At 41.4% G+C, this 12,360-nt stretch overlaps 1 protein-coding gene across 1 annotated transcript in view; it reads right to left on the minus strand.

Moving 5' to 3' along the window:
* The window catches only part of gna12a (guanine nucleotide binding protein (G protein) alpha 12a), a 32,276-nt gene extending 21,497 nt beyond the window's left edge, over window positions 1-10,779 (minus strand). The window contains exon 1 of the mRNA XM_090194941.1: window positions 9,572-10,779. Within this exon, the coding sequence (XP_090051067.1) occupies window positions 9,572-9,889 (318 nt within the window). The 5' untranslated portion in view covers window positions 9,890-10,779. The remainder of the gene's footprint in view (window positions 1-9,571) is intronic.
* Between the last annotated feature and the right edge of the window lie 1,581 nt (window positions 10,780-12,360).

Consider the following 12,360-nt stretch of genomic DNA (forward strand, 5'->3'; position numbering starts at 1 on the left):
ATATACATTAATATATACATCCACCAATACACCCATCCCCTATAGAACAATATATACATTAATATATACATCTACCAATACACCCATCCCCTGTAGAACAATATATACATTAATATATACATCCTCAAATACACCCATCCCCTATAGAACAATATATACATTAATATATACATCTACCAATACACACATCCCCTGTAGAACAATATATACATCCACCAATACACCCATCCCCTATAGAACAATATATACATCCTCAAATACACCCATCCCCTATAGAACAATATATACATCCTCAAATACACCCATCCCCTATAGAACAATATATACATCCTCAAATACACCCATCCCCTATAGAACAATATATACATCCTCAAATACACCCATCCCCTATAGAACAATATATACATCCTCAAATACACCCATCCCCTGTAGAACAATATATACATTAATATATACATCCACCAATACACCCATCCCCTGTAGAACAATATATACATCCTCAAATACACCCATCCCCTATAGAACAATATATACATTAATATATACATCTACCAATACACCCATCCCCTGTAGAACAATATATACATTAATATATACATCCACCAATACACCCATCCCCTATAGAACAATATATACATTAATATATACATCTACCAATACACCCATCCCCTGTAGAACAATATATACATTAATATATACATCCACCAATACACACATCCCCTGTAGAACAATATATACATCCACCAATACACCCATCCCCTATAGAACAATATATACATCCTCAAATACACCCATCCCCTATAGAACAATATATACATTAATATATACATCCACCAATACACGCATCCCCTATAGAACAATATATACATTAATATATACATCTACCAATACACCCATCCCCTGTAGAACAATATATACATTAATATATACATCCACCAATACACGCATCCCCTGTAGAACAATATATACATTAATATATACATCTACCAATACACCCATCCCCTGTAGAACAATATATACATCTACCAATACACCCATCCCCTATAGAACAATATATACATTAATATATACATCTACCAATACACCCATCCCCTATAGAACAATATATACATTAATATATACATCCACCAATACACCCATCCCCTGTAGAACAATATATACATCCTCAAATACACCCATCCCCTATAGAACAATATATACATTAATATATACATCTACCAATACACCCATCCCCTGTAGAACAATATATACATCAATATATACATCCACCAATACACCCATCCCCTGTAGAACAATATATACATTAATATATACATCCACCAATACACCCATCCCCTATAGAACAATATATACATCTACCAATACACCCATCCCCTATAGAACAATATATACATCTACCAATACACCCATCCCCTGTAGAACAATATATACATTAATATATACATCTACCAATACACCCATCCCCTATAGAACAATATATACATCAACCAATACACACATCCCTTATAGAGAGAGACGGCGCTGGATACATACACTCACTCAAGTACAAAATGTGTTATTTTGATCTATCTACAACCAGTATTACAGTGTATCTATCTACAACCAGTATTACAGTGTATCTATCTACAACCAGTGTTACAGTGTATCTATCTACAACCAGTGTTACAGTGTATCTATCTACAACCAGTGTTACAGTGTATCTATCTACAACCAGTGTTACAGTGTATCTATCTACAACCAGTGTTACAGTGTATCTATCTACAACCAGTGTTACAGTGTATCTATCTACAACCAGTGTTACAGTGTTACAGTGTTACAGTGTATCTATCTACAACCAGTGTTACAGTGTATCTATCTACAACCAGTGTTACAGTGTATCTATCTACAACCAGTGTTACAGTGTATCTATCTACAACCAGTGTTACAGTGTATCTATCTACAACCAGTATTACAGTGTATCTATCTACAACCAGTATTACAGTGTATCTATCTACAACCAGTGTTACAGTGTTACAGTGTATCTATCTACAACGAATATTACAGTGTATCTATCTACAACCAGTATTACAGTGTATCTATCTACAACCAGTATTACAGTGTATGTATCTACAACCAGTGTTACAGTGTATCTATCTACAACCAGTGTTACAGTGTATCTATCTACAACCAGTGTTACAGTGTATCTATCTACAACCAGTATTACAGTGTATCTATCTACAACCAGTGTTACAGTGTATCTATCTACAACCAGTGTTACAGTGTATCTATCTACAACCAGTGATAATGTGTATCTATCTACAACCAGTGTTACAGTGTATCTATCTACAACCAGTGTTACAGTGTATCTATCTACAACCAGTGTTACAGTGTATCTATCTACAACCAGTGTTACAGTGTATCTATCTACAACCAGTGTTACAGTGAATCTATCTACAACCAGTGTTACAGTGTATCTATCTACAACCAGTGTTACAGTGTTACAGTGTATCTATCTACAACCAGTGTTAGTGCATCTATCTACAACCAGTGTTACAGTGTATCTATCTACAACCAGTATTACAGTGTATCTACCTACAACCAGTATTACAGTGTATCTATCTACAACCAGTGTTACAGCGAATCTATCTACAACCAGTATTACAGTGTATCTATCTACAACCAGTGTTAGTGTTACAGTGTATCTATCTACAACCAGTGTTACAGTGTATCTATCTACAAACAGTGTTACAGTGTTACAGTGTTACAGTGTATCTATCTACAACCAGTGTTACAGTGTATCTATCTACAACCAGTGTTACAGTGTATCTATCTACAACCAGTGTTACAGTGTATCTATCTACAACCAGTGTTACAGTATTACAGTGTATCTATCTACAACCAGTATTACAGTGTATCTATCTACAACCAGTATTACAGTGTTACAGTGTATCTATCTACAACCAGTGTTACAGTGTTACAGTGTATCTATCTACAACCAGTGTTACAGTGTTACAGTGTATCTATCTACAACCAGTGTTACAGTGTATCTATCTACAACCAGTGTTACAGTGTATCTATCTACAACCAGTGTTACAGTGTATCTATCTACAACCAGTGTTACAGTGTATCTATCTACAACCAGTGTTACAGTGAATCTATCTACAACCAGTGTTACAGTGTATCTATCTACAACCAGTATTACAGTGTATTTATCTACAACCAGTGTTACAGTGTATCTATCTACAACCAGTGTTACAGCGTATCTATCTACAACCAGTATTACAGTGTATCTATCTACAACCAGTGTTACAGTGTATCTATCTACAACCAGTATTACAGTATATCTCTCTACAACCAGTATTACAGTGTATCTATCTACAACCAGTATTACAGTGTATCTATCTACAACCAGTGTTACAGTGTATCTATCTACAACCAGTGTTACAGTATTACAGTGTATCTATCTACAACCAGTGTTACAGTATTACAGTGTATCTATCTACAACCAGTGTTACAGTGTATCTATCTACAACCAGTGTTACAGCGTATCTATCTACAACCAGTGTTACAGTGTATCTATCTACAACCAGTGTTACAGCGTATCTATCTACAACCAGTATTACAGTATATCTATCTACAACCAGTATTACAGTGTATCTATCTACAACCAGTGTTACAGTGTATCTATCTACAACCAGTGTTACAGTGTATCTATCTACAACCAGTGTTACAGTGTTACAGTGTATCTATCTACAACCAGTGTTACAGTGTATCTATCTACAACCAGTGTTACAGTGTATCTATCTACAACCAGTGTTACAGCGTATCTATCTACAACCAGTGATACAGTGTATGTATCTATCTACTGGTACTCACAAAGCTCTTAGGTCTTTCACATGCTACACACACATTATTGGAAACAGAAGCGTATTTAGCTAACCCAGAAGAGTCTATTCTATGTTACATACAACGTTCCCTCAAATTTCAGGTCTGCTGAGCGCAAACTTGAACGTTGTGAAAATTCTGTGCAACTTCCAGCCTGCGTTTACTGTGAACACTGAGGTTGTACCCGCGTTTGGGCTGCAAAGTGGCGCAGCAGGGCCTGACATTAACCTGTTATTCCACATGTTTATCAGACAAGGAGGTGACTGAAAATGTTGCGTTGTTTGATACAAGAAACCACTTTACAAAATAAAATGCATTATTATTCCCATATCATTATTACAGAGAATCAGACACATTATGCTTCCCTCTGCCTATTGGCTACTGAGCTTAATCAAGGCTGTCTCAAAATACAACACTGCCCCTTTAAGACAAAAAAAAACTCTTTACTCGCTTTTCAAAGATGTCTAGAAATGTACACGTTTTGTGCTCTTGTAGGAAGTAATCACTACAAATGATCTATAACTGGGCTAATAACTCCCTAATTAGCAAAGGATATGAACAAAATGTGCCCATGTGGCTACATGCAGCTCTCGCTTTGAACTCAAAACAAGCGCATCTACTCATGAATGCTCATTCTGTAAACACAGTCCAGTTCAAAGTGAATGACACAGATCCATATATGGCAATGGACTATTTGTATATAGGCCTACTGCAGCTCTGATTGGTTATGCCGCACAGGTCTGTGTAGAGTGGTGCATTTCAATGCAATAGAATCCTTCTCCAATGCGTTCTGCGTACAACAAAATTCTTGCATAGATTGTTTTCTTTTGGGATGTTGCATTAAAAGTGGCTAATATTGAGTTGACTCTATCACAATTCCCACAGTAAAGGGAAACGTTGATAGTGTTAACTAAAGGGGAAAAACTCTAGAAAGTTGATAGTGTTACCTAAAGGGGAAAACTCTAGAACGTTGATAGTGTTACCTAAAGGGGGAAAACTCTAGAACGTTGATAGTGTTACCTAAAGGGGGAAAACTCTAGAACGTTGATAGTGTTACCTAAAGGGGGAAAACTCTAGAACGTTGATAGTGTTACCTAAAAGGGGAAACTCTAGAACGTTGATAGTGTTACCTAAAGGGGGAAAACTCTAGAACGTTGATAGTGTTACCTTAAGGGGAAAAACTCTAGAACGTTGATAGTGTTATCTAAAGGGGGAAAACTCTAGAACGTTGATAGTGTTACCTAAAGGGGAAAAACTCTAGAAAGTTGATAGTGTTACCTAAAGGGGGAAAACTCTAGAACGTTGATAGTGTTACCTTAAGGGGGAAAACTCTAGAACGTTGATAGTGTTACCTAAAAGGGGAAACTCTAGAACGTTGATAGTGTTACCTAAAGGGGGAAAACTCTAGAACGTTGATAGTGTTACCTAAAGGGGGAAAACTCTAGAACGTTGATAGTGTTACCTAAAAGGGGAAACTCTAGAACGTTGATAGTGTTACCTAAAGGGGGAAAACTCTAGAACGTTGATAGTGTTACCTAAAAGGGGAAACTCTAGAACGTTGATAGTGTTACCTAAAGGGGGAAAACTCTAGAACGTTGATAGTGTTACCTTAAGGGGAAAAACTCTAGAACGTTGATAGTGTTATCTAAAGGGGGAAAACTCTAGAACGTTGATAGTGTTACCTAAAGGGGAAAAACTCTAGAAAGTTGATAGTGTTACCTAAAGGGGGAAAACTCTAGAACGTTGATAGTGTTACCTTAAGGGGGAAAACTCTAGAACGTTGATAGTGTTACCTTAAGGGGAAAAACTCTAGAACGTTGATAGTGTTACCTAAAGGGGGAAAACTCTAGAACGTTGATAGTGTTACCTAAAAGGGAAAACTCTAGAACGTTGATAGTGTTACCTAAAGGGGGGAAACTCTAGAACGTTGATAGTGTTACCTAAAGGGGGAAAACTCTAGAACGTTGATAGTGTTACCTAAAGGGGGAAAGCTCTAGAACGTTGATTGTGTTACCTAAAAAGGAAAACTCTAGAACGTTGATAGTGTTACCTAAAGGGGGGAAACTCTAGAACGTTGATAGTGTTACCTAAAGGGGGAAAACTCTAGAACGTTGATAGTGTTACCTAAAGGGGGGAAACTCTAGAACGTTGATAGTGTTACCTAAAGGGGGAAAACTCTAGAACGTTGATAGTGTTACCTAAAGGGGGGAAACTCTAGAACGTTGATACGGTAACCTAAAGAGGGGAAACTCTAGAACGTTGAGTGAAGTTCAATCTCGTGCTTCTCTGCGCGGGGCTGTGGATGTGCGCAGCTTAAAGGGAACATTGGGGACAACAGAAGCTTCTCAAGCTAAACCCAGAAGATCCAGATAATGGATAAATCATATAGACCCCTTCTCTCTGTCTCTCTCTCTCTTCACCAACAGACATACAGTCTGACCGTGTGTGTGTGTGTGTGTGTGTGTGTGTGTGTGTGTGTGTGTGTGTGTGTGGTGTGTGTGTGTGTGTGTGTCAGACACATGTGTTTCATTAAGACCCCAGTAATTAAACAGTAGCTTTAAAAAATATATATGATGTTGTTAGAAGTCTCTTTATAAATTGTGTGTGTGTGTGTGTGTGTGTAAAGTACTTCAGTAAAAATACTTCAAAGTACTACTTAAGTCATTTTTGGGGCGGTATCTGTACTGTACTCTACTTTACTATTTTTTATTTTCTACAACTTTAACATTCCTGAAGAAAATAATTAATGTTTTACTCTATACATTTTCCCTGACACCCAAAAGTACTTTCAATTGCTTAGCCGGGCAGGAAAATGGTCAAATTTTTCAATCAAGAGAACGTCCCTGGTCGTCCCTACTGACTCTGATCTGGAGGACTCACTAAACAGAGAACATCCCTGGTCATCCCTACTGCCTCTGATCTGGAGGTCTCACTAAACAGAGAACATCCCTGGTCGTCTCTACTGACTCTGATCTGGAGGACTCACTAAACAGAGAACGTCCCTGGTCGTCCCTACTGACTCTGATCTGGAGGACTCACTAAACAGAGAACATCCATGGTCGTCCCTACTGACTCTGATCTGGAGGACTCACTAAACAGAGAACGTCCCTGGTCGTCCCTACTGACTCTGATCTGGAGGACTCACTAAACAGAGAACGTCCCTGGTCGTCCCTACTGACTCTGATCTGGAGGACTCACTAAACAGAGAACGTCCCTGGTCGTCCCTACTGCCTCTGATCTGGCTCTACTAAACAGAGAACATCCCTGGTCATCCCTACAGCCTCTGATCTGGAGGACTCACTAAACAGAGAACATCCCTGGTCATCTCTACTGCCTCTGATCTGGCGGACTCACTAAACAGAGAACATCCCTGGTCGTCCCTACTGCCTCTGATCTGGCTCTACTAAACAGAGAACACCCCTGGTCATCCCTACAGCCTCTGATCTGGCTCTACTAAACAGAGAACATCCCTGGTCATCCCTACAGCCTCTGATCTGGAGGACTCACTAAACAGAGAACATCCCTGGTCATCTCTACTGCCTCTGATCTGGCGGACTCACTAAACAGAGAACATCACTGGTCGTCCCTACTGCCTCTGATCTGGCTCTACTAAACAGAGAACATCCCTGGTCATCCCTACAGCCTCTGATCTGGAGGACTCACTAAACAGAGAACATCCCTGGTCATCCCTACTGCCTCTGATCTGGAGGACTCACTAAACAGAGAACATCCCTGGTCGTCCCTACTGCCTCTGATCTGGAGGACTCACTAAACAGAGAACATCCCTGGTCATCCTCTACTGCCTCTGATCTGCAGGACTCAATTAACAGAGAACATCCCTGGTCATCCTCTACTGCCTCTGATCTGGAGGACGCACTAAACAGAGAACGTCCCTGGTCATCCCTACTGCCTCTGATCTGGAGGACTCACTAAACAGAGAACATCCCTGGTCGTCCTTACTGCCTCTGATCTGGAGGACTCACTAAACAGAGAACGTCCCTGGTCATCCCTACTGCCTCTGATCTGGAGGACTCACTAAACAGAGAACGTCCCTGGTCATCCCTACTGCCTCTGATCTGGAGGACTCACTAAACAGAGAACATCCCTGGTCATCCCTACTGCCTCTGATCTGGAGGACTCACTAAACAGAGAACATCCCTGGTCATCCCTACTGCCTCTGATCTGGCAGATTCACTAAACAGAGAACATCCCTGGTCATCCCTACTGCCTCTGATCTGGCAGATTCACTACACAGAGAACATCCCTGGTCATCCCTACTGCCTCTGATCTGGCAGATTCACTACACAGAGAACATCCCTGGTCATCCCTTCTAAGCCTCTGATCTGGCAGATTCACTACACAGAGAACATCCCTGGTCATCCCTTCTAGCCTCTGATCTGGCAGATTCACTACACAGAGAACATCCCTGGTCATCCCTTCTAGCCTCTGATCTGGCAGATTCACTACACATAAACATGCTTCATTTGTAACTGATATCTGAGGGTCGGAGTGGCTCTCTGTACATAAACAACTCAAACACAAAGTATGGCAATTGGAAACTTTTTCTATCTCTCTCTCTCTGTGTGTGTGTGTGTGTGTGTGTGTGTGTGTGTGTGTCAGAGAAACTAGTAGTCACTTCCTCACTGCAGTGACACACACACTCATGCGTGTTCGGGCGCACATACACATCTAAGTCTGCCGGCTGATGCCACGTTCACACGCTGGTCAGAACTAGGAAACTCTTGACATTTCAGACTTGCTTAGAAAGTCGATAAATCCCGAGTTCTGACCAGCGTGTGAACGCGGCACGAGAGCCAGACGTGAGTCACACTGTGTCATAGTTAATGTGTTTTAGTTAGGTACAAAGTGTACGTCTGGTCTGCATGGGACCACTGATCCGTTAGATACAAACCTAACCACTGATCTAGAACCAGTTTTACTTTGTGTGTACGTCTGACACCACTGACTTAGAACCAGTTTGACTTAGTGTGAACGTCTGACACCACTGATCTAGAACCCGTTTTACATAGTGTGAACGTCTGACACCACTGATTACTGATCTAGGAGCCGTTTTCCCTGCCCCAGTCCTACCCATTCTATAGAGAGAGAAATGCACAAACGGACCTAATATCCAATGTTTTGTCAATGAGAGTAGAAGCTGACTTGGGATCAGTTTCCAGGAGACAAACTCCATATACAGTAGAGAATAATAGGATAGGAGCTGACTTGGGATCAGTTTCCAGGAGACAAACTCCATATACAGTAGAGAATAATAGGGTAGGAGCTGACTTGGGATCAGTTTCCAGGAGACAAACCACATATACAGTAGAGAATAATAGGGTAGGAGATGACTTGGGATCAGTTTCCAGGAGACAAACTCCATATACAGTAGAGAATAATAGGGTAGAAGCTGACTTGGGATCAGTTTCCAGGTGACAAACTCCATATACAGTAGAGAATAATAGGGAAGGAGCTGACTTGGACCTAATATCCAATGTCAACGAGATCAACACTCAGAACTCAGAGCTTTTGAATTGAACTAACTAGGATGGGCCTCTGCCTGATGCGCGTCAATACAGTGCGCGGGGAATTGATTGAATAACGTCGTTTTCCCTTGGAGAAATGCCATGCTACAATAACACGGGCCTGTTCACTGCATGAGTCACAATGGTTATAACTCTTATCTAAAAGTATTTATTTTGACTACCTTTATGATATTCTCAAAGATTGTGTCCCGGAAGTCGAGTAGGGCTTTCTTGTCGAACTCTTTCCCATTAATAATCCTCATCTGTTTGAGGAAGGTCGATTTGCCGCTCTCTCCAGCACCGAGGAGAAGGATTTTCACGAGCCGCCTCACAGCACGCCTCTCTCGTGCAAGCATGGCATCAATCTCCCGGCTCCTCCGCCGAGCCTCTCGCTCCTGCACCGCGTCCCTTTCCCGGATCCTGTCCTTGCTGCCGCCCGCCTCTCGGGTGGCCTCGGCCGGCAGCAGGCAGCGGCTCAGGCTCCGCACAACTCCCGACATGGTCCGTGTTTAACCAACCAACCCACCAAACTTCAGCAGAACCTTTTCATAATACGAGAAGAGTCCAGTCTACACTCCCATTCAATAGGCTACGGTTCGATTATACCATTTTAGTAGTAGCAGGGTTATCCGACTGATATAAAACCCCAGATCGTCTCATTCCACTCTTGAGGAAAAAAGTGAGAAATTAGGCTATTTCGATATCCAAATCCTTGACATGATACGAGATAATCCACTCCACTCCGCTTTAATACATTTATATTAGCCTAAAAGTTTAAGTGGCTAGGATTATCAAAATGAAAAAATAAGATTTTGTCGTCCATTAAAATAGATCCTGTTTATTTATCCGTTATGCGCCGACCCGCAGAGTTGCGCGAGCTGGAGATACTCCCGTGTCCATTTTGGTTTAGAGTTGGATGTGTTGTCTTCTCAAATAAAGAACCAGCGAAGTGGACAAGAGGGGGAAAAACAACACAACCGCCGCCGAGACTAAAGTCGTCCAACAAGCGTTATAAACTCAGTATAAAACGATATCACCGTCCGCGTATCTAGACTAAAGTTTAGCCTAACAAACAAACTTCAGGAAAATAAAAGCAAATGTTGCCTCGATGTAGATTAGGAGGATTCCCAGGGGATTTCTGAACTTGAGAACACGGACAAAAAGGCAAGAGTGGGAGCGAGAGTCTGGCCCAGTGATTTATATATACACTAGGTGACTAACAGGGGGTGCTGTTTTGAAGCCACTGAGCCTCCATATTGGCACTCACCGCTGAATTTTTGTAATATATTTTGGAAGCTATATAAATGCATTTGGCCTCGTCGTGGCCCACCACGGAGTTGGGCTGTAGTTGTAGTGGGCTGTTCCATGTCAGCTACATACTGTCTTGGTCTGGTCTAAGACTGCTGCAGCACTACTCCGGACGGCAGATAGGGGGCGACTCAACACCACTCTATCACTGCGGGAGGCGCCGAGAAAGAACACTGGGATGTAGGGCTCAATGCTTCTAATTGGAATCAAAGAAAGAACACTGGGATGTAGGGCTCAATGCTCTAATTGGAATCAAAGAAAGAACACTGGGATGTAGGGCTCAATGCTTTAATTGGAATCAAAGAAAGAACATTGGGATGTAGGGCTCAATGCTCTAATTGGAATCACAGAAAGAACACTGGGATGTAGGGCTCAATGCTCTAATTGGAATCAAAGAAAGAACACTGGGATGTAGGGCTCAATGCTTTAATTGGAATCAAAGAAAGAACATTGGGATGTAGGGCTCAATGCTCTAATTGGAATCACAGAAAGAACACTGGGATGTAGGGCTCAATGCTCTAATTGGAATCACAGAAAGAACACTGGGATGTAGGGCTCAATGCTCTAATTGGAATCACAGAAAGAACACTGGGATGTAGGGCTCAATGCTCTAATTGGAATCAAGACAAATATAATACAGTAGAGAATAATAGGGTAGAAGCTGACTTGGGATCAGTTTCCAGGTGACAAACCACATATACAGTAGAGAATAATAGGGTAGAAGCTGACTTGGGATCAGTTTCCAGGAGACAAACTCCATATACAGTAGAGAATAATAGGGTAGAAGCTGACTTGGGATCAGTTTCCAGGAGACAAACTCCATATACAGTAGAGAATAATAGGGTAGACGCTGACTCAGGATCAGTTTCCAGGAGACAAACTCCATATACAGTAGAGAATAATAGGATAGGAGCTGACTTGGGATCAGTTTCCAGGAGACAAACTCCATATACAGTAGAGAATAATAGGGTAGAAGCTGACTTGGGATCAGTTTCCAGGAGACAAACTCCATATACAGTAGAGAATAATGGGGTAGACGCTGACTCAGGATCAGTGTCCAGGTGACAAACTCCATCCTCTTCTAGAAGACTTGTTGTAGCTGGCTAGTTGTCTCTCCTTCCATGTCTCAGAGCAGGGCTTGAACACGAGTGTTAAGCCTGCTGTTTTCAACTCTCTAGAGACAGCAGGAGCGGTAGAGATACTCTGAATGATCTTGCTATTAAAAGCTGACTGACATTTACTCCTGAGGTGCTGACCTGTTGCCCCCTCAACAACCACTGTGATTATTATTATTTGACCCTGCTGGTCGTAAATGAACATTTGAACATCTTGGCCATGTTCTGTTATAATCTCCACCTGGCACAGCCAGAAGAGGACTGGCCACCCCTCATAGCCTGTTCCTCTCTAGGTTTCTTCCTAGGTTTTGGCCTTTCTAGGGAGCTTTTCCTAGCCACCGTGCTTTATACACCTGCATTGCTTGCTGTTTGGGTGTTTTTAGGCTAGGTTTCTGTACAGCACTTTGATAAATCAGCTGATGTAAGAAGGGCTTTATAAATCAATGTGATTGATTGATGTCTCAGAGCAGGGCTGGAACAAAGCCCTGTTGACCCTGCACAACAGATATATAGACAGAGTAACATGTCTCAGAGCAGGGCTGGAACAA

This window comes from Oncorhynchus mykiss, chromosome 13, assembly GCF_057628025.1.
Source record: "Oncorhynchus mykiss isolate SJ-2025 chromosome 13, ASM5762802v1, whole genome shotgun sequence".
Lineage (NCBI taxonomy): Eukaryota > Metazoa > Chordata > Actinopteri > Salmoniformes > Salmonidae > Oncorhynchus > Oncorhynchus mykiss.